This window comes from Heterocephalus glaber, unplaced genomic scaffold, assembly GCF_053883595.1.
Source record: "Heterocephalus glaber isolate CG9 unplaced genomic scaffold, H.glaber_assembly_v1.0 deba00001452, whole genome shotgun sequence".
Classification (NCBI taxonomy): domain Eukaryota; kingdom Metazoa; phylum Chordata; class Mammalia; order Rodentia; family Bathyergidae; genus Heterocephalus; species Heterocephalus glaber.
Window position 1 is genome coordinate 345574 of NW_028258302.1, and position 23013 is coordinate 368586.

At 49.6% G+C, this 23013-nt stretch overlaps 1 protein-coding gene across 5 annotated transcripts; it reads right to left on the minus strand.

Annotated features, from left to right (window-relative positions):
• Positions 1-542: 542 nt before the first annotated feature.
• Ipo13 (importin 13) lies at positions 543-22734 on the minus strand. 5 transcript variants are annotated; one of them, XM_004871895.4, is made up of 20 exons: positions 21793-22725; positions 19307-20043; positions 12174-12314; positions 11922-12063; positions 11657-11823; positions 11346-11466; positions 11122-11269; positions 10507-10688; positions 10403-10429; positions 10071-10205; positions 9758-9901; positions 8090-8170; positions 7411-7548; positions 7136-7232; positions 3922-3974; positions 1646-1712; positions 1499-1557; positions 1273-1362; positions 804-985; positions 543-711 (listed from the first exon to the last, which is right to left on the minus strand). In XM_004871895.4, the coding sequence occupies exons 1-20, from the start codon at positions 21874-21876 to the stop codon at positions 615-617; spliced, it is 2892 nt and encodes a 963-aa protein (XP_004871952.1). In that variant the 5' UTR covers positions 21877-22725; the 3' UTR covers positions 543-614. The 5 variants fall into 5 exon arrangements, 3 of the variants coding, with proteins under 3 accessions (XP_004871952.1, XP_021105593.1, XP_087071078.1); XR_015452684.1 differs by lacking the exon at positions 3922-3974 and having other exon boundaries at positions 21793-22732; XM_021249934.2 differs by lacking the exon at positions 1499-1557 and having other exon boundaries at positions 21793-22729.
• Between the last annotated feature and the right edge of the window lie 279 nt (positions 22735-23013).

The window sequence follows — 23013 nt, forward strand, 5'->3', positions numbered from 1 at the left end:
CTCTCCTCTCCCCTTCTAGTTTATCATGGTAGCTCTGGACCAGACAGCCTTTGTTTAGGGAAGAGCTAGGGACTAATACTCAACATTTTTGTTTAAATGTAAACATGTATGCACATTGAGACTAATTTAATAGGGGCAAGGGGATTGCTAATACTACTGCAGCCACCTACCCTTACTCCAAGGGCAATGGCAGAACTCTAAATGGCTCCAGCCTAGGCAGCTCAGCTATAGCTGTTCCTCTCCCACTGCAGAAGGTAGGATGTATCCCCACCATTCCTTTTTGTTTTTTTAGACAGGGTCTCCCTTTGTAGTTCAGGCTGGCCCTGAACTCACTACATAGCCCAGGCTGGCCTCAAACTCACAGTGATCCTCCTGCCTCAGCCTCCTGAGTGCTGGGATTACAGGAATGCGCCACCCCACCCAGCATCCCCACCATTCTTGACCAAGGCCTGGGTCCAAACACTGCCCCCTCATCTTTTTCCCAGGCTTCTGGACCCAGCCTTTCAGTTAGGGGGTGGTGGCAGCAGAAAGGAAGCAGTCAGTAGTGAGGGTACAGGTTTACTCTTTGGGGATAGGAAAGAATGAGGGGAATGGGTGTGGGACAGGGGTGCCCCTCAGTAGTCAGCTGTGTAATCTGTGCCATGTAGCCCCCGGCACAAAAGTGTGAACTCCTTCACCATCTCCTTCACCCGCCTCTTGTTCATTCGCTCACTGAAGGAGGGAAGGGAGAATAGGTTAGCATCATCCACCAACACTTCCACCTCCTCCCTACCAGAGCCCAGACCCAGCCCAGCTCTGCTCACCGGAGGATCTGCTGACTGAAGGTGTCCTTCTGTTCAGGGCTGAGGCGGGCAGAGGGAAAACCAGGTGGTTGCAATGCCTCCTTGATCCACATGCTCAGGAGACTGAAGCAGTGTTTGTTCAGGGCGAAGAGGATATCGGCAAAGCAGTCCATGAGGCTTCGGGAGGCCTGGCCCCCAATGGCCTGAGGGAGAGGGCTTCTTAGTACATCAAGGCCTTGCTTCTTCTGCAACAAGGAGACTTAACTATGCCCCAGGCTCTCTGGGACAGTTCTGCAGCCAAACTATCAAAGTAAGCAATGCTTTCTGAGCACTAGCTGATCCTCAGGGCAACCCTAACGCCTTCCATTTAATTGAGGAAGCTATAAAACCCAAGAGCTTAGGGAACCAAAGGCTCAAGCCTCCCAGAAAGCCAGCTGCCTCAGCAGTAAGGGCCTTCCCACCCCTATCAACACCCACTTGCTCTGCTCACCTCCAGCACTGCTATGAGCAGCATACGACCATCCTCCTGTACCACCTTTCCCACGGATTGTACTTCCCCACACCGAGGCAACAGCTCTGTCTGGAGAGGATGGAGAGGTGTGTTAGCCCTAGCTCCTTCCCACCTCTCCCTATGGACGAGACCTGCACACTACACCCTACCCTCTGAAGTTCTGGGCAGAGCAGGGCAGGGGGATACAGGTCTGCATGAGACTCACAAAGAAGCCACAGGAGGCCTTGACAGTAGGTGCCTCGGGGAACTTGAGGGCCAGTACAGCTGTGGGAGAGGTAGAGGCAGATCAGATGGGGCCCAAGGATCCTCCCAGGGGAGCCCTAGGCCCACATGTCCACCTGGTCCCACTTACCACACTGGAATACAGCTTTGACATCCAGTCGTTCACACAGGAACAAATCTGGCTTCCGCTTCAAAGCCTGTAGGAGGTGGAGCTGGTAAGCCCAGCCCCAGCCAGCTCCAGGGACTATCCCCCCCATTCATCTGCCACCCCATCCCCTAACTTCACATATCACAGGTAGAGGTTGCCACCCAGACATCCCTGGGGGACCCTGACAACCCCAAAATTCAGTTGGTCAGGGAAGGAGCAGCCCAAGAGATGCTATGTACACGTATGTGTACATGAATGCATAGGTGTGTGTGACAGGGGCTAGGGGTGGGGATCATAATGTAGAAAATGTGAGTCCCACGTCACTCTTTGAGCAAACACCTTTCCCTCTCTCCTCCATCAGGGACAGTCCTCCTGCCACCAGTGACTATTGCTATGATTCAAAGGAAGTCAAGGCCTCTGGGCTTGTGAACAGGGCAGCAGGAAGAAGAGACAGCAGCTGGTCACAGAGCCCCCGGCCCAACAGGCCCCTTCCCATGTCCTGCCTGTGTTCCTCAGGCACCCACCAGCTCCTGCTCAAGAGTATGAAAACAGGGCAGGAGCCTTGGGGCCACGGCCCCATCTTTTGCCCAGGATACCCTGTGTATAGGGCCTTCTCAGCCATACCCACCCTAGGAGCCAGTGCTACCACCGGGGGTGGGAGAGTGGAGTAGAGACACCATGTACCAGGACATGACTGGCACATCCTCAGGTCACAGGAGATGTTTGGCACAGCTCCAGCAGTCCTCAAACACTGCTGTTCCCCAGCAATGCCCCCAGCTCACACCACGTGAACCCCCACCCTATAATCCCTCACATATCTTCTACCCCATGTTTATTATTGTGCAAACACTCTGACACGCACCCTCACTTGAAATGCCCTATTCACACCTCTATCATACCCCTTACATACACACTTTCCCACACCTACAGCACACCCTCACTATATAGTCACACACCCAAACACTCCTATATCTCAAACCACCCACACCCACAGTTTCTCTACACATTCTCCTCCAGCACATATACACTCTCCTAACACACTCACAAATATACAAATACCCTCCCCACTGAAGATACAACCTTGCAGATACCCACACACATTTCCATTCAGGCCCAGAACACTCCCTGTTCCTCACTTTTCCCACCCACCTCCAACTAGACTGTAAGTTGCAGGACAGCAAGAACCATTTTATCTTCAGCATCTAGCAGAACACCACGCATGTATTATGTAATAAATATCACAGAATGACTAAGCAGAGAAACACTTCATTTACCCCACCTCACAGGATCTCCCCGACTCAGAGAACCCTTCATCACACTAACTCCATACTCACAGCCCAACGTGTGCACCTGCCAAGCCACGCTCACTCTAATCTAGACAAATCAACACCAATACACATACTCCTATCCATTAAAACACACTTCCACAGACCCCACACACACTTCCGAAACATATCCATGCTCAACACCCATCAGTGCCTAACACATTGACAAACAACACAAAACACACAACACACATCAGTGTACAACATGCATCAATGCACATGCCCACACTTCAATGTCACATTTATCTTAATGCCCAACATGATACATGAACTACTTATAACAGGTGATTTCTGTTCCCTTCCCAAACCAAATTCAAAACATATAAAATAAGGTGCGACACACTTAGACACATACCAGACACATACCAGACACAAATGCATCCTAATGGAGTCTCACAATGGAGGCTGCAACCCACTGCCCGGCAGCAGTGCAACCTCTCCATCAGCCGGACTGGGCACCACAAACATTCACCTGTAGACTCTCCCTTTGGAGCTTCTCCCATCCCACCTCTCAGGAGCAGGCTGGAAACACTGATGCAGGTAGTTCCCGGCAGGAGCACGGGGACAGTGAAGCCCAGGCCCTTTAGGTCCAGCCCTACCTTGAATGTCCTGGGCAAGCCAGCCACACAGGAACTGCTGGGCACAGTCACCACCCCCTCCCTTTTCCACTCCCTCCACACCAGCCCAGCTCCCTCCCTTCCAGATCAGCCTCTCCCTGGTCTTTGTAGGAGACTGAGCTAGTTGAGGCAAAGGGGCACTAAAGGAGGATGTTGGGTTGTCAACTTCCACGGAAACAGATGAAGAAACTCTATTCAACTGAACAGAAAAAAAAATTTGTCAACAGAAAGCTAAAAATAGGCTTAAATTGAATTTCAACATAAGAGAAAGAGAAAGAGAGAGAACAGAACGTGAATGAATAAAACTAAAACACACCTGTGCCAGGAGTTGCATAAATGAATCAACAATATCAGGATGATCCCTGGGCCCTAAAATATAATAAAGATGGAACTTAAGAAAAATTATACAAACAGCAACTCAACCTCATATAGTTATGTGGGACTGAGAGCCTGAGGGAGACAGCATGGGGGCACATGAGCAGCAGGAAGCAAGATAAAGAAACAAAACATACAAAAACCATGAACTGGGAGAAGCCCAACAGAAAGAGACGGCAAAGTGAAGGACGGGCCTGCCCCAGCTCCCCCCAAAGGGCCTTCCACCTAGTCCCCACTTCTCCTCAGGCCAGCCCTCCAGTATCCCTTGGTGCTTGAGCAATTCTAGACTTGCTGTAGCTGACGAAACAGCCCCTACACTCTCACTGTGGCCTCTGACAGGCTGAAGTAACCCTACACTGCTTCTTAGTATATACCTCCCCATCACAGCCATGGAAGAGGAGGGCAGGGCTGGATGTAGGTTGGTCTTTGGCACCTCCATCTGAGACTTGGCTGATGGCCCTAGAAAGTCTGGGGCATTAGGGCCTCACTAAGTGCCTCTCATTTCAATGGCTTTAGGGCTCTTGATCTGGCCAAAGAAAAGGACTGTGTTTGGCCACCTTAAACCACAGGATTCCTTTTGAATAGGGCAGTGATCTGTGTGCTACAGGGCTGGCCAGGCAAGTCACCGGCAGGACTTGGGAATAAACAGCATCATAACACCCCAAGCAAGAGCCCTGTCCCAGCAAAGTCCCCTCCATAAGGACATAGACCTAGCAGAGAGCCAAGCTCAAGGCTGAGGACCAGCTCTCACCATCTGGACATGCCAAGAAAGAGGAAAACCAGTCAATGTCTCACCCCATGATCTAGTGGGAAGGCAGAGACAAGGAAGCCTAAGCTGGGATGGCACAATGGGTACGGGGGCCATCCTGCCCAGCAAGACAACCAACAACCCCAACAAATATGATGTTGGACACCTCTGCCTCCAGCTCTAGTAACTCTTATGGCAAGTACAAGGCATGCACCTGGAGCTCCTGCCCAGGCTTCTCCACTAATAGGAGGATGAAGTGCAAAAACATCCCCCTGAGATACCACTAAGTAGCTGTGTGATCTTGCGCAAGCCACAAACGCTCAGTTTCCCCTCTGTAACAAAGATAACAATCTCTTCACTGTTTCCTTCTCCAGGGTACTATGAGACAGTAATAAAGCCTGTCCCTCTCATCCCTGAACCCTGAGTTACTCAAGTCCTAGAAAGTAAAGCCCAAAGTGTCCCATCCAGTGGGTTCAGTGATCAGTAGTCTCCCTGCTACAGGTGGGCCAAACATGGAGGAAGAAAGGATCCTAGGGCAGGGAGCCCTCACACTTCTTTAATTTATTTTATTTTCCGGTATTGGGAATTGAACTCAGGACCTTGTGCTTGCCAGGCAGGCACGGTGCCACTGAACTACATCTCTGGCCCACACACTTCTTTATTTAACAGTACCTGAGGCCTGGTCTTTGCTGGCCTCATTCTGAACACTGGGGATACAGAGAGAAGAAATTCAACACTGCCTTGAGAAGCTCAGTCTATGAAGAGAGACAGACATGAAGACTATTGTGTGTGGTCGGTGCTGTATCTGCAGGGTGTATATGATGTAGTTTTGGCATAGTGTTAGAAGCACCCAACTCTGCTCCAAAGGTGCTTTTCTAAGGACTGAAGCAGTCTTCTTCCTTCCAAAGTATGAAGGAGTGAGAGTTCTCCCAGTAAAGGGTAAATGCAGGGCATTCCAGTCAGAGGACAGGCACAGAATTAAACAGGACACAGTAAGTAAAGAGTCAGTGTGGTATGAATGCTGGAGTCACGAGAACATTGGCAGGGGAGGACATCAGAGGTACACCAGAGCTTTGTCATATGGGTGAGAATGGGACAATAACCTGAGGGCAATGAAGAGTTTTAAGCCAGGGAGGAAAATATGCTCAGATTTGTGTTTTATTAAGAACATTACGACTGCTATATGCGGACTAAACAGAAGAGAAGGGCAGATGTCAAGGTAGAAGGCTGTTGAGGTAATTCAGGTGAGACCCTAAACTGACCCAGAGTCCATGGAGGGTGGGGAGGTGTGGGCCAACTGAGGGGAGAACAGAGCCATTATGGGAACTAGTCTCAGAGGCAGTACAAGGAGAGGAAAGGTAGAGTTGAAACACTTGAGTTTTTGGCTCGGGTTTCTCCCCAGTTTGAACATACCCCATCATCACCCACAGATAGAGAGGCCAGGCCCATAGGACCAGACTCTGAGGCTATGAGCAGAGAGTACTCTGGGCTCCAGCTGAGATCCCTCATGGGTCTCAAACATGGAACCACAAATCCAGGAGAGACTCATGAGGCTGGTGAAGTGGTGCTGTTTCTTTCCCAGGTAAGAACCCTGGGTTAGGCAGTGAGCAAAGGCTGGAGGCCTACTCTCAACTCTCCAACTCTCAGGCAGAGGGCCACAGGGAGTGGGGGCTGGGACCACCGCCAAAGGTACTAGGCTTTGGGTCTAGATTTTTTTCTTTTGGTTTTTGAGAAGTCGTCTCACTCAGCAGTCCAGGCCAGCCTTGAACTTTCAATCCTCCCGACTCCCAAGTGCTGGGATTACAGGCATGTGCACCATACCTGGTGAAAGGACTGAATCTTGACTGGGGTGGGGGGCAATGAATCCCAGCACTCTGAGTACTGCACTTGCAAAAACCCCAAGCCAGGGCCCCAGAGAGAACAACCTGAGTACCTGTAACAATCCTATCAAGTGTGTGATATCTCCATTTCACAGGTTTGGAAATGAGGCTCGGCAAAGTAAGTGACTTGCCCAAGGTCACACAACTAGTTGGTGGTGATGCGCTTAGAATCTAGGTCTACCTGACTTAAAAGTCCATGTGCTTCCCACTTATTATATCCCAAAGGAAAGGAGCCAGCCTAGTGCCCCAAGTCCCTCAGAGGCTCATCCCCACCTTCCCCCATATCCAGCGGGCCCTGAGCCCACCAGGCCAGTAGAAGGCATCATTCACCCTCTTATCCAGTTAAACCTAAAGGGTCGACTATTCGTTAGGTAACAATTGTGCTGTACTTCATCCCACAAGTTTTCCAAGTCTCATGTGTGACTCAGGGGACAAAGGAGAACAGAGTGGGTAGCTTTGACTCCCCAGTCAGGGAAGCAGAGGCAGTGGCAGTGGCAGCAGAAGCAGAGACCCTGGTCAGAACCTACCTTGCTGGAAGAGAGTGAGTGTGACGGAGGCGACAAGCAGGAAGAGGGCCTCAATTGGGGGAAAGTGGGCAGGCTCATGAGCAAAAATGTGGACCAGCTACAATAAAGCAAGGAATGCTGGTCAGCTGAGGCCCACGTCACCAGGACAGGGCAACATCCTTAGAACGCAGGTGGGGACCCCAGCCACAGAAGCCGTCTCACTTACCCCCACCCAGGATCAGATCTCTGACCAGGATAATATTTAGAACACTGGCTGCCCAAGCCAGAAGGCTCACCTGTCGAGTGAGGTCAAGAGCAGAGGCCTGGGGGATGGTGCTGTACATCCGACCCAGCATTTCACACAGCTGTGGCACCATGGGCGCAAAGTCATCCAGTAGTGTCTTAACAGATTTCTCAAAGATAGCGCATACTGCCTGGGAAGAAAGCAAAAGGACCCTGGTCGGCAGGTCACAAATGACTGGAACAGAACTGAAACCCTGCACAAAAGGGGCCTAAGAAAAGACCCTTATCTAGAAGCCTGGCTGAACCCTACAGACCAAGGAAGGCAAACAATCTGACCCTCACCCTGAAAGGCAGGGGTCAAAAACTCCTTTTACAGAGGGGCACAGGCTATATCTTTGTCACTGAACTCTTCTGACTTACATCTCCACCATTTCCTCTCAGGGAGCACCAACAGCAACAAAAACTGGCACTGAAAAAGGACCAAAGGCAGGTCTCTGATGCTATAACAGATGCCTGGCTCCCACTCAGCCCTAACATCACAGTCCTTTCGTTGAGCATCTCTTGGGATACTGGAGTTCTAAATATCTTCCCCAAGATTCCTTGACTCTGTGGGGTGAGATTTTCCCTCCCCTGTCTTCTCCAGATCACCACAAACCCAGGTGGGCAGGAAACTTCACTCCTGCTCCACCTCAGCAGTCACCATGGGAGCAGACAGCCAGGGTCAGGGCTCACCTCCACCACCTGGGCATCATTCAACCACTTGCTCAGCACCTTCTGGATAAGCTGGAAGACCTGCTGCAGCACCACCACCACCTGAAGACACAGGGAGAAGTGAGGTCCCCCACCATCATGGCCACCCACCTGAGAAGAAGCCAGCAGTAGGCAACAGATGAGGAGTTCAAAGCATTGTCCCCAAGTGCACATTGAGGACTCAGTGCATGGGACCCCCTGAGGGAAGCAGTGGTTTGCTGGAACCTCCAGGAATGAAAGGGAAAAATATCCTGGATTCCAGGGGCTATCTTAGAGGTAAGAGCTCAATGTGCAAAGCAGCAACATCATGAGTACTTCATAATACTATGACAACTTTGTAAGCTTTTTAAGAAACATCATTCCCACTGGGCATGGTGGTGCATGTCTGTAATTCCTGCACTCGGGAGGCTGAGGCAGGAGGATCACCACAAGTTTGAGGCCAGCCTGGGCTACATAGTGAGTTTGAGGCTAGCCTGAACTACATAGCAAGATTCTGTCTCAAAAAAAAAAAAAGAGACATCACTCCCTATCCACTTCTGTTCAGTGAAACCAAAGTAATGGGGTACCCCCCTGAAGAGGTAGAGATTTTGTCTCACCCAAAAAGGATGGGTAGGGATCCCCCAGGGATATGCAGATGCAGACAGCTTATGAAGGAGCAGAGATCAGACCGAGGGCCTATGAGGTGAGAGACGGCAGGAGGATGACCACCACAGAAGCAGGGGTTCTGGACATTGAACAGTGTTGGCCCAGATTTGGTTTGGGGCCAACACTGGCCCAGGGTAACTGAAACTGGGGCAAGAAGGTGAACAGAGAGGTCAGGGATCGTGGCTTCCTTGTCTCCAGGGAAATTCCTAGACAGGGTTCTGGGATCAATGACCAAACCAGTCCCTCATGTTTACACAAAGCTTTACAGTATGCAAACTATTTTCACTCAAGACCATATCTGCTATCCAACACCATGCTATCAAATGAGCAAGCCAGATACTCGGAGGGTCATAGTTTGTTTGTTTGGTGTTTTTTTTTCCAGTATCAAGGATCAAACTCAGGACTTCATGCTTACCAGGCAGGTGCTGTGCCACTGAGTTACATCCCCAGCTCTGAGGATCACAGTTTGAGTGGGAAGCTGAGATTTACCCCGGATCAAACAGCTTGTAAGGGGTTACTCCAAACATCTGGGCCCAAGCTTATTACAGTACTTATCACACTACTTTGCAGAAATTTGTTTACACATATTTCCTCTAGACTTGGAGCAACTCAAAGATAAGAATCATTACATGTGGAGCATGTAAGCATCCTGTGTCTGCAGGGCAACAATGAATTCAGAGTTGGGGATTGAACAAAGATCCCATAACAACAGCTCTTGAGGATTGAAGGGTCATGTCAGTGTCCCTCAGGGGCAAACAAACATCAAAGACATCACCCTAGTTGCTCTGGGGACAAGAAAAGTATCATTCAAAGGGTTGAATGAAACAATAATATTGCTACATACCACGTGAGGGGCAGTAAGTGATAAGGTCATTCCTAGGGTCAGAGGACCAAATGCATCATCCCTGTGGGACCAGGGGAGCAATCACCACATTACCCACAGAGTTGTGGAGTGAAAATGACATTCTCATGCGGAAGGTGGCAGTGGCAAAGAATGTCACCCACGGGGTTGGGTCCCTGTGGCACTGGCAGCTTCCGGAGCTCAGGGCCTTCATGATCATCCTCATGATGACTGACGTCCAGCGTGGTAAAGAGGTTGGAAAGGAGGCCCAAGATGTGGACAATGGCCAGCTTGTTGGAGGGATTGGGCTATGGAGAGAAGCAAATCAAGCTCCAGATCTTCCAGTCCCCAGATGGTCCCCAGATCACTCAGCCTCAGCCCTAAGGGCCAGTTCCAACCCCACCCCTCAGCAGCCACAGCTCACACAAGGGGAAGCCCAAGTCCCAGGACTGTTCCTGGCCCCCAGAGCTCACTCACTATCTCCTCTGCCAGCTTCTCGAGCTGCTGGATATAGGGTGAGATGAGTGAATGCAGGTTCTTAAGGATCTCTTCCACCTGCAGGGCTGACAGCAGGAAGCCCAGTGCCTGCATCAGCCACATGCACTGACTTGTCTGTGGGGCAGAAAACACAGATGGTCCATCCTGACCACATCTTGTTATGGAGGAAGGAGAATAAGCCTCTTGGGGGAAAGCGCCAAGAACAGAGAATAAGAGATAGGTGTAGGAGGAGAAGATTAAGACAGGATTTGGGGCATACTGGATTCCTGTTAAGACCCAAGAGGAGACCCCCAGAAACTTTTGAGCCATACCTTGTGGATCTGTTTCATCAGCACATCCTGAGAATAAAAAGGAACATGGTATCAGGACAGTGCAGGGCAGACTGAGGCCTATCACCACTGAGGACATTCCCTACCTGGGAGACTGCTACAATGTTGGCAGCATAGGGTGGCAAGTCATACTTGCACTCTCGGCAGATCTTCTTGAGGGTGGATACAGAAGAGACAGACAGCTCAGGATTGCCTAGGGCATGCAGTACAAGGGGCAGAACACTGTTGATCATGACAGGGTGGTCAGCCAGCCATTCAGATAGAGCTCCTGGAGGAAAGAGACAGGAAAGCATCTCTGAGCCAGGTCAGGATGGCTTTGTACCACATGCCTGAGGCAGGCAGAGCTCCTGGCAGGGTCAAGTTGCAGTTTAGTTGCAGAGGAGTGCTCATTCAGAGGGCAGAATGGACAAATATGTCTGTGCATGCACCAACGTGAACCTCACAACTGAGAAGCAGGAAGGAGTTACTCAGCAGAGACTCAGAACTGCTGTTCCATTGACAGTGAACTAGCCTCACTGAAATGCATTTCAGTACACTGTAGGAAAGACCCCCAGACTTGCCAGGACTGTCAGTTGGCTGCAATGCTGATTGTGTGTGAGAGCATATGTCTCCCTTTTTGGACAGGACCCAGCAGCCTAGCCATAGCTAGTGATGGGTACTGTGGCTCTGGAATGTGGTCATGGGCGTACACCTGGTCTCACCAATGGTGAACATGACAGTATCCGCCAGCTGCACGTTGCTGATGGTGATCCGTGGGATAAGGCCAATGAGCCCAGGCACCACATCAGAATAGTTGACATCAATGGTCTCTGCGATGGATTGGAAGCCATACAGCAGGGCCTCTATGTGCTGGGGAAAAAGGCTTGGCTAAGGAGGAGGGTATGACAAGTCAGGGAAGGCTGAGGGAATCAGGCTTGGGAGGTACCTGCCAGGAGTAGGGCTCCTCCGAGCTGGTGAGCACACGGCCCAGCTTGTCATAGAGGTTGCTGAGCAGCTCGGCCCCCAACATCTCATAGACATACATGAGCGTGTCTGAGATGTCCACCCTGAGAAGTAGATGAAGGCCTTTTGTACTGCCTGGATCCTGATCTCAAGCCTAAGAGCCCACCCCAAACCCTCACCACCCTGCAAAGATGCCTGAAGAACAGGAAAAGGGGACCAGAATTTAGAAAGCCTGGCCTTCTTCTCTTATTGCCTTCATTATTTCAGGATTCCCTTTACAGTTGCTACTATCACCTGTAAATTCGGAACTGCTCCTTCTCATCTGAGGACCAGAATCCATATTCCTCATCAGAAGGGAACTGGGCCTTGTGCAAAAGCACATCCACCAGCTGGAAGTAGACTGGACGGTACACCTGCTGGTACACAGCCTGCTTCTCTGCCTCAAACGACAGAATGTCATCCTGAGAGAGTCAAGGAAGAGAGTTAACCACCACATCCATGCAAGCCCATGATCCTTCTTCATGGTGGCCCAGTCCTCCTGATGGTCTCATAGACACACCTGCAGTGTGTACCAGAAGGTGAGAGTTAAGGAGCTAGTGGTCTCATTGACAGGATAATGGCCAGGGATGCCGGTGCAGAACATGATCATGTTGACAAGTGCCAGGAAACTCTGCCAGTGCTCAACTTGGTCCAGCAAGGCCCTAGGGAGGAGGAGACATAGTAATGTCTTTCCATAGCCTCAAGGTAGGGTTTCATACCCCCACCTTTTAGAAGGCCCTGCTACCCCACCATCAGCTCCCCCACTCCCTACCTAGAATGGTTTTCGCCCAGGGCCACAGCAATACGACAGATGCCATGGGAGGTCTCCATGTCCCCATTCTGCACTGCCTGTCGCAGTTGTTCCTGTAGTCCCAGTACCAGCGGGATGAGTTTCAGAAGTGTATTCACGTACCTAGGGCATGAGGTGAGGAGATCCATCAGAACAGTCTGTCCTGCTCCTACTGCTTTGAGAGAAAAGTACAATCTCCCTACCTTCTATCAAAGACCCCTCCTATCAATCCTAAGTAAAAAAGAGGTCAGAGCCTACATAGTAGCTTTGATGTTGTTCATGTTGGTCACAGACATCCAGGAGTACTCTGGGAAGGAAGTATGAGAAGGTCAATGTTATGGGTTGAATTGTGTCTTCCAGTTAGACTGATAGTTGATGCCAGAATGAGTTAAGATTTTTAAGGAGGTTAGGATGAAATGAATGGGAGTGACATGTATCTGGGATGGTGCCAGGGAGAAAACCATTATCCATTATAGGCTGAAGTGTGTGGCCCTCAAAAAGATATGTTGGTAGGTGTGGTAGCACATGCTGTTATCCTAGCTCTTGGGAGGCTAGGCAGGAGGATTGCCATGAGTTTAAGGCCAGCCTGAACTACAACTGAGACCCTGCCTTAAAAAAAAAAAAAAAAAAGATATGTTGAAGTTCTAATATCAGTACCTCAAAATGTGAGCTTATTTGGAAAAAGAGTCATTGCAGATGAGGTTATACTGGAGTAAAGTACCTCCTAATCCAATATGACTACATTCTTATAAGAAGACAACCATCAAAAACAAACAAAAAAATTAAAGAAGGGCCAGGGCTTTAGCTCAGTGGTTCTGCCACCTGCCTCAAAAGCGCAAGGTCCTGAGTTTGATCCCCAGTACCAAAAAAAAAAAGAAGACAGTCATGTGAAGACAGAGACATGCAGGGAGAATGTCAAGTGAGGACAAAGGTAGATATTCCAGTTATGCATCTGCAAGCCAAGGAATGCCAAGGATTGCCAGCAAACCACCAGAAATCAAGAAAGGAGTGTCCCATAGGTTTCAGAAGGTGCACAGCCATGCCGACACCTTGATTTCAGACTTCTAGCCTCTACAATTATGAGGCAATCAATTGGTTGTTTACAGTTACCCAGTTTGTTGTACTCTGTTGTGGCAGTCCTAGGAAACTAATACAGTCAGTGTTAGGGGAGGTCAAACAAGGGTGGGAACATTAGGAGACTTGTTAAATAAAGAAGGTAGCAACAGGGCTGGGGATTTAGCTCAGTGGTTCCACCGCCTGCTTTGCAAGCTCAAGGTGCCAAGTTCAATCCCTGGTACAAAAAAAAAAAAAAAAAAATGGTAGCAACAGCTCATGAGAGCATCAGCCTCTACCCTCTACCATCAAATCCCAACTCCTGTGTAGTCTGGTGGCAGTACGAAGAGAGAGAAGTAGATGATGAACTCACAGCTGACAGGCAAAAGGGACAGCACTTGATGATTGACTGCACATAAAGATAGGGAAGGGAAGAGCCAAGGACAACCCTTCAACTAAGTAAAGGGTGGAATTACTTACTGAAACCTGGAGGGAAGAGCAAAAGACAACAGTAATACCTTCAATGGAAGGTGTTAAGGTATTAGTCATGATATGCAGGTAAATACAAGTATTTAAAAAGAACAGGATATAAAATCCTGAAGTCCAGTGGAAAGGTTAGAGCAAGAGACATAGATTCTGGGACCTGTGGTGTGACTCAGTGGTAGAGCACTGGCCTAGCATGCACAGGGACCTGAGCTCTATCTCCACTCTGATAGAGAGATGGAGATAGATAGATTAAGAGAGAAGAGAGGCAGAGGAGAGGAGAGAGTGATGAAGGGGAGAGGGAGGGAGAGGGAGAAAAGGGTGGGGGAGAGAGAGAATGAGAATGAATATATATACAGGAAAGGCATAGATATTCCAGAGTCATCAGCAAATAGCTGGTAATTGAAGCTATGAGTGGATGTAGATAAGAATTGCCTAGGGAAAAAGTGTTGAAAGAGAGAAGATAGTCCAGGTCAGAGCCCTGAAGCACAATGACCCCTAAGGGAGGAGGAGAGGAAGCTTAGTAAAAAGTACATAGGAGACAGAGAAGCCTAACTCCATTCCATCTAGTGGGGACTAGACTAAGCAGAGAAAGCTATACACTCTAAGGGAATTAGATGCTTAAGACCCCTCTGCTGTCAATCATAGTGTCACCATAGCAATCTATGGAGGGGGGGGAAAGGACTAAAGCTTCCAGACGGAATACTATCTGGACTTGCCCAAAGCAAGTTTCTAGATAGTAGCCACATAACCCTAAGTGGAAAGGTGAGTAGGAACAAAAGAGGCAACAAGCCCAGGGAAGCTGGTGTCCCCCTCCACATCTTCTAGTAGGAAATGCCATCCATACCAGGATACTCTCAGTTCAGAGACAGCTCCAGAGGGTGCCGCCTGGAGACAGCTGGGATGGCTTCACTCTCATGACCCTGACACGGGCAGCACCACCAGACAATGGACACCTTCAGGCCAGACTCTGGCACAAAGAGCAGTGGCAGGCCCAAGGCTATCCCCTACAAGCTCCCTGGTAGCTGAGACAGGGTCAGGAAGAAGTTCCCTATCTCCACAGCAGCCTCACTGTATTCCAACACTCCCTCCACCTGCAAAAGCTCACAAAGATAGTAGATACTCAGTCAAGGTTCTTAATTTGCCTCATTTGAGCCTCATAATAGGATAAATTGAGGACAATATAGTCCAGAAGGGCTTAGAGTATTACTCAAGGTCAAAAAGCAACTTAGAGACAGATTTTAGGTTGAGACCACCCCTTACACTGTTATAAGTCTACTTCCCTTTTAGGGCTCAAAGAGAATTTCCCCAAAGAATCTATGCAGATCTCACTCTCCATGTCCATTCCTAATTATGGGAGCCTCTAGGAGCCTGCCTAATTTACCTTTTCTACCCAGCCTCCAAGAAAAGCTGATCTAGGATTTAAAACATACTTTAGGAAAAAATACATTTCAAAGGAAAGAGCCAGGAAGCAACAGCAGCTGTGGAGGAGCTAAAAAAAATGACCTGGGCCAGGGATTTAGCTCAGTGGTTCCGCTGCTTGCCTTGAAAGCACAAGGACCCGAGTTCGATCCCCAGTACCAAAATAAATAAATAAATAAAAAGAATGACCTGAGCACAAGCTCAGCTGGAGAGAAGGCTGATGGCAGGTCACCTAGGGAAGGCACTGAAGGTGCCCAATACAAGAAACCAAACTGGATAGAGGAAATCCCAAAATCTGACTCTGGATTGAGTACAGCCCATTTATGGGAGAAATTCCTGGGGAGATTTCCTACCACCTAAACACTCGTGCCTGACTGAGACCTGTGAGTGGACAGAACAGCAAAGCCCAGGACCCCAGAGGTTTCTAGATGTGGTGAAAGAAGACTGAGAGGATGTCTTTAGGATCATCACTAAGACTGGGTCCAAGAGGCTTGGCTCAAGTTGGTCAGCTTGAGTAGCTGGGCCAGGGCTGCTGGAGACTCCTTGGCTGCCACTCACACTGAGCTCAGCCCAGACCTGCAATTAGAGCTCTGGGAGCAGAGCTGAGAAAATGGGAAGAGTTGCTAAGCAACCAAGGGGCTGCAGCCAATGGGAGCCTAGGAGACTGTGGGTTCCCTCACTAGCTCCTAGCTCTCTCATTCGTTCAGAAGAGAAGGGGCATCAATTACATGCCAAAGCCCTTGAGATGGGGTTGGGTGGGTAAACTTGGGTATATCTAAGGACATCTCATATGACCCAGGTACTTGCTCTGATCAGTTCCTCTTAGCCACCAATTAGAGCCCACCCAGCACTTGAGCTTCAGGCCGCCAAGAAGGGCCTTGACCTGGGACTTGGTAAAGCTTGGAAGATCTGGGAAGCCAGTATATTAACTGCCAATGTAATAACTATACCAAATACTAGCAATTGGAGCTTATGGAGTACACAGGAACCATGCTAAACACTTCACAGACATTCTCCTATTTAATCCTTTTACCAAAATATTCCTTTTTAAAAAACCTAACCGTGGGCCGGGGATTTAGCTCAGTGGTTTCACCCCCTGCTGCGCAAGCGCAAGGACCTGAGTTCAATGCCTGCTACCAAAAAAAAAAAAAAAAAAACCTAACCCTGGGGCAGGGGATTTAGCTTAGTGGTGCTGCAGCCTGCCTTGCAAGCACAAGGTCCCAAATTCAATCCCTGGGACCAAAAAAAAACAAATTCAACCCCAATGTTTTGTTTAATTTAAATTTTTACAAGGCACTGGTTAAGCACATTATCTAAGTATGTGGGTGTGTGTGCTTTAGCCACTGATTAACTAGACCTATTGTTTATTGCATGATTCAGTTTCTACTTCTTATGACCAATTCTAAAAGTAAACAGCTTAATGAGTTTAACAATAATTACTTGTATTTCCCTCCTCCTCCTTCTCCTTTGTCATAAGGTTACCATTAAATTGAATACATGGACTAGGGGTCAGTGGACTAGCTCAGTGGTACAGTACTTGCCTAGCAGATGTGAGGCCCTGGGTTTGATCTCCAGCACCACACACACACAAACAAAAACCCCCAAAATAAAAACATCATATAATGTGAAATAGGAAGAAAAGGTCTGAAGGGGAAGGGGGAGTTGGAGGGTGGGGGAAGGGGGAGTTGGAGGGTAGGGGAAAGGAAAGAAGGGAAAGGAATAAATATGAGAAAAGGAAAAAAATGGAAACAAAGTCTTTGTAAATAGGAACGGGTGGAAGGATTAAAGGAAGGGCAGGGGAATGGGGAAAAAATAAGAACTAAGATATATCATGTAAAGGTACAAATTCCCAATGATGAATGTCATCATATTGTATACCTAAAATGTACCAATAAATTAATGAATTTTTGGGCCGGAGATTTAGCTCAGTAGTTCCAGCACCTGCCTTGCAAGCTTGAGGTCCCAAGTTCAATCCCCAGTACCAAAAAAAAAATTAACCAATTTTTTAAAAGTTATACATGGTAGGGCTGGGGATTTAGCTCAGTGGTTTTGCCGCCTGCTATGCAAGTGCAAGGACCTGAGTTTGATCCCCGGTACCAAAAAAAAAAAAGAAAGAAATTATATATGGTAGAAAAAGAGAACACAAGCATACACAACCACACACACAAAACATGTAACATATGAATGACCTAGATGAACAAATAAGTGCTGCTGACTCCTCCACCCCTAGTAGAGGCCACAAAAGAACTCCTATTATTCAGGGAATCAATATATTCTTTACTAAATACCAGTGGCTGGTCTCGTGCACATTGTCTATCCTATTTAAACCTTTATAATAACTCTGTGCATTTGATATGATCACCTCTACTTTACTGAAGAGGAAACTGGGGCTGATAAGTGGTTTACCTAAGATCTCAGATTTAGTAAGTGGACCATCTGGGATTCAAACTCAGACATGACTAATGCCGAGGCTAGAGCCATTAGCCACTCCTTCATGTAGTCTCGTTTAGTGGTTTTATCCTTCAACTCTGCCAAGGATTTCTAAAACCCTCTCTCTGAAATGTCAGTGTCAGGTCTCTAGTTTGGCCCTTTCCAGTGCAACTTACACCAAAACTCTGAGCAGGCTATTTTATCTGCTAATATCCTTTAATCATTTCACATCATCCTCAGGATGAAGATCACAAACAACTCTTGCCCACAAGGTCTACATGATTTAGACCTGTATATCCTACAACTTTGGTCCTTATACCCTGCTGTCTAATCACATCCAGTGAATCTTGCATCTATCTGGAACATCCTCTCTGTTCCCCTCACTTCCACCTGACTATATTATACAGCCTTAAGCACAGGTTGGTGTCACTTCCTTAGGGAAGCCTTCACAGCCCTCAAATGAGGTTAAATGCCTCCTCGAGGCTCCTAGAGCCACCTACTTTCTCCATCAGTTTTCATTACAGTGATAGACTTGCCCATTCAGGTGCCCACCAGACTGTGAGCTCTCGACACACAGATATTAAAGCATTCAGCTATGTGTTCCCAGTGCTTGGAACAGGGCCTAACACACCAGATCCTCAACAAATGTTTGCCAAACTTTCATTACATTCATCTTCTTTTGGGTCCTTAAATGTATGTACTATGGTGTTGCCCACCTCAGGCCTTTGGACGTGTTGTAGTTCCAGAAGTTGGAAATACTCCTTGTCTTCTCCTAATCTCCCTTACCTCTGTCCCTCCCAACCAGGCAACTCCTTATTTTCATCCATGAAAAAAACACTGAATATTACCATCTGTCAGGCACAAATGAGATAAAACAAAATGACAAAGTCCCTGTCCTCAAAGAGTTAAATGGCTAATAGGGAGACATATACTGATTTATAATGGGACCATGTTTTGGGCTAAGAAAGAAAAAAACAGGAAAAATACTAAGATCCCTAAAATAATATAACAGAGATGACCAAACCTAGTCTTAAAAATCACTGAGGACTTTGCTATGGAAGTGAAATTTACATTAAAGCAGAGGTTCAGAGGCTGGAAGGAACATGGGACAGTTAGAAAAGACAGTGAAAAGGCCCTACAGAGTGTAGAAAGGAAGAATGGCTTGAGATGAGGTTGGCACTACCACATTGTGTAGAATCTTTATGAGTCACATTAAGAATTCTAAACTTTGTCCTTAAAGGAGAGAGAAGCCACTAAAGGGCTCTGATCAGAAAGAAAAAATTTGATCATCTTCAAAAGATCACTCTAGCTGCTGGGACAATGAAGGGTACAAGGGTAAAACGCAGGAGACTGGTGAGAAAGCTCTGCTGAAATGTGGGGAGAGAGATGACAACAGCTTGGACTAGGGTGGTAGCAGCGGAAACTGAAAAGAATAGATTTGCAATATGGTCAGGAGCAGAACAGGCTAGACTTGGTGACTGGATGAGAGAAAAAGAGGAGTCAAATATTTCAACTGAATAATTTGCTGGATGATTAGCTGTTTAATGTCTGCCTCATTCTCTGAACCATGAGCAAAGGCCCATGTTCTGTTTGATTCCTTGCTGGATTTTTAGCATAGGACCAACCATGCAGTAGGCACTTCATTAATGTTAATGAACAGCTGCATGGGTGGATGTGTGGCTGGACAAGCAGGCTGTCCCATTCTGGAAGGTTAGGTAGTAGCTTACCTCTGGGCATCGGGCTGTGAGATGGCATTGACAATGGCCTCCACACTGCTGTCAAAGAGCTCCGAGTCCTGCAGAGCAGTGAAGGCAGCCTGAATGAGCGCCTCACAGTCCTGTAGTGGCACTTCCAGCTGCACCCAGCTGGAGAAGCACTTGAGCACCTTCTGACGCACACAGCTGGGTGAGCTGGGCTGCTGTAGCAGCTGCTCCAGCAATGGGAAGACAGCCCCACACTCTACCGCCAGGCTGGCTCGCACCAGGCCTTTTCGGTACTGGGGTAGGCGGCTAGTCTGGAACTCCTCAGGCAACACTGTCAGCAGCTCTAGCAGGGCCAGGCAGCGGCCCTGGCCATCCACCGGTGAGTCCTCAGCCTGGAAGAGTCGTACCATATCTGCCACTGCACATGGCCAAGCATCAGGCATCATGCTGAGAGCCAGTGAGGCCAGCGCCACACACAGCCGAGTCAGCACAATCTTGGAGCCACTGGCAAAGTGGGTGATCTGGGTGAAGAGCTGTGCCTTGAGACTTTCATACTGGTCAGTGGGGATGTCACTCCAATAGCGAGAAATCTTGATGTGCAGGGCACTGGCCCCAAAGTACTGGATCTCAGGCACCTTGTTGGGCTGCAGCAGCTGCCAGCTGAAGTGCCAGGCCTGTGGGGAGACCTGGGCCTGCATCAGCCACTTCTGAGCCAGGTTCTTGTTCTCAATATTGGGGTCGTAGTACAGCTGGTGCAGGGCCTGCAGAACAGCACAGGACTGAGCAGGTGCTGGCTACTCTGGATCTTGCCAGAGCCCAGATACAGAGAGGGACTTGATCCTGCAAGACTATTCCTGCTCCCCAGTTAGGGGACTGAGCACAAATGGAGACTTGGGCCTCTGCACTGTTTCCTCAGCCCAGAGTTTTGCAAATATCTTGAGAGCCTGAAACTTGCCTATGCCCTCCCATATTCTCTTCTTCCTAGAGCAAAACTTTATGGGTTCAGAGAAAGTAACCTTCATAGGAAAGCAAAAAGAGGAGACTGAGCTCCCTAAGACAAGGCACTTGAGGGCAAGGCCTAGGTAGAAGGAATGGCTCCAGGGGATGAAGCTAAACTTGAGATATGCATAGAACAGCCTGAGGGGCCCTGACCCTCCCAGGCATAGCTGTTGACATCAACTCCAAAGCCATTTGGTCCCCCAGGATCATCCTTAGGTCACTCCAGACACTGGCACCAAAGCCAGTGTGAAATCTGAGCAGGAGTAAGATTCACACCAGGAAGCCCTGGGGCAGATACATACTGGAGTGGAGGATGAGAACACCCACCCCTCATAGAGCACAAGTGAGGTTTCAACCAGCTTATCCAGAGAAGCCTTGGCCATAGCTACAGCCCTGGCAAACACCTAGCATAAGGCTGACAGCAGAATCCCTAGGGACCCAAGTCTAATGGGACTTCACGAAGAAAACAGTGGTTAATCTCCCTGGTAACACACAGAACAGGACGCCAACACTGCCAACACTCCCAACACTGCCCAACTCTTAGCCCCAGGGGCTAAGAGAATGAGGCCAGGACCCTGACCCTAAACAAGCTCTAACTAGGCTTCACTAATTATGGTCATTGTCCCTTGTTTGGCTTCTCAGAGTGCCAAAGGAGGCAGAAAATAGAAGCAGAAAGGATGCATCCTCACAATTCGCTATGACAAATGGGATTCAAGAATAATAAGTGAACAACTGCAACCACTCCTTGCTTTCCAATAAGGTAGCCTCATCTTCCCAGTCATCCCATGGGGGATGCATTCCTGCATTCCAGGACGCTGGGAGCTGAATTCAGAATAGAACCAGAGAAGCAGTTCTGAAAAGATGGTCTGGATAGTGGGGGAGGTTGGGAGGGCCATTGCAGGGGCTATGTGGGCAGGTGGGTAAGGATGGGTCCTGTGAGGCTGCCAGCAGGACCAGGCCCCTTGCGCCCAGCACAAAACAAAGGGAGCCAGCTCTATTCCTCCTGCCTAGGACAGTTTGGTTACCAGCCAATAAAGGAAGGACCCTTCTCCAAAGAGTGAAAACATAACTCAGATTGTTTTAGTTCCAGATATCTTCTGAGCCCTTGACTGAACACTACCAGATGCAGGATGGTTCAGCCTCCCTACGGTTGGGGGGTGAGGGTAGAGGTGGTGGCTGGGTGCCTAGTTTCCTCTGGCACAGCTCATGTATTTCACATGGAGCTGGACAACAGCCAGTCTAGCTAGAAGTCTAAGACATCAGCACCCAGAAGGGAACAGCCCAAGACCCTAAAGTATCTGTCCACTGAGGACTTGTGTTTAAGGAAAGCCAAAAATAGCTCATTAGGCACTGCAACACTGCTGTCCTGTCTGCCCAGAGAGACAGCAAATGCCAGGTGCTCTGGAAGCACCATGCCGGCGGGCACCTAGCCCAAGCCTGAGCTCTGGCATTAATGTCAGTCCCCAGAACTTTTGCTCTGTCACTGGATGCCCACCCCAGAACCCTCATACCTTCTCCACGTTCTCCACAGTGAAGTCCAAGGCTGGTGCTGCTCCAGCCCCTGCAGCCCCCAGCTGCTCCTCCCGCCGCTCCATCTTTGCTCCCTTTCTCACAGGGAGGTGGACCCCGGTCTGACTCCTGCCCCAGCCTCTTGGCTGCTGGTCCCCTGCTAGACTCCGGCTTGGGTGCCCAGGGAGTGCTGGGGTGAGGGGGTGCCCAGGGCAGGCATGGCTGCCGAGGCCTCCCCACCTCGGTTGGGGATGGGGGGCTTGCCAGAGATCAAAAGGGGAGCTCTTAAGAGGAGACCCACTGAGGTGGACTCTGAGCACGGAGGCGTCAGCAAGAACTCTCAGGCGCGGGTCTTACTGATAGGTCACGGCTGTCCCTAGAATATGTGAGGAGGAAGTAATAGGGAAGGGAGGCCTAAGGGGGAAGCAGAGCGCCTGGCCCGTGAGGGGTCTCAGGGTCGACGGCCTGTTTCGACAACACCTTCGTCTGGGTGGGCTCTTGGGTGCTACGAGGAGGTCACGGGGCTGGGGGGTCACGGGGGAGAGAGCCCTTCACGGGTTACGGAGGCATCCAAAAGAAGTGCGGGGCTGCAGCTTCGCGAGTCTGGGCCGAAGAATCCGTGAAGATGAAGGGTTGTGGCAGATCCTCTCCGTTCGGCCTGGCCCGAGCGCTCTGCTAACCGCCAGGTTCCGAGCCCGCTACCGCCGCTGCCTCCACCTCAGTGACTGACAGACGAGCCGGCCCGGCCTGGACGGGGCGGGGACCTCAGCAAGGCGGGGGCTGACCCGAGCGCCTGTCCCCGGCACCACCAACTCAGGCCCCCAACCCCACTTGTCCCGGCCTGGTCCAGTCCGACCCAGCCAGTGAGGCCCAGCGGAACTACGTGAAAACTCATTCCGGGTCTTTGGTCCTGTCCTCGATCCAGCCCGAGCGCCCCGGAACAGGCGGCGGAGCGGCTCGCTGCCCGAGGCCCTCGTGGAACCAAGGCCCCGCCGCTTTGCACTCTGGGAAATGCAGTTCTCCATGAACATAGACGGAAGGCGGTGCCGGGAGCGGGGGGAGGTGGGTCGGGAACACGTGGGTTGGGGGTCCACAGACCCCGGCCTGTCGCAGGCCTACTATACCCGACGGGCACTCCCAGTAGTACTGGAGGGGAACGCTGCGGCGCAATTCCCTGGGAGTATGTGACTCAAGGGACTTATAAATAGAGGTGGAAGCCAGTG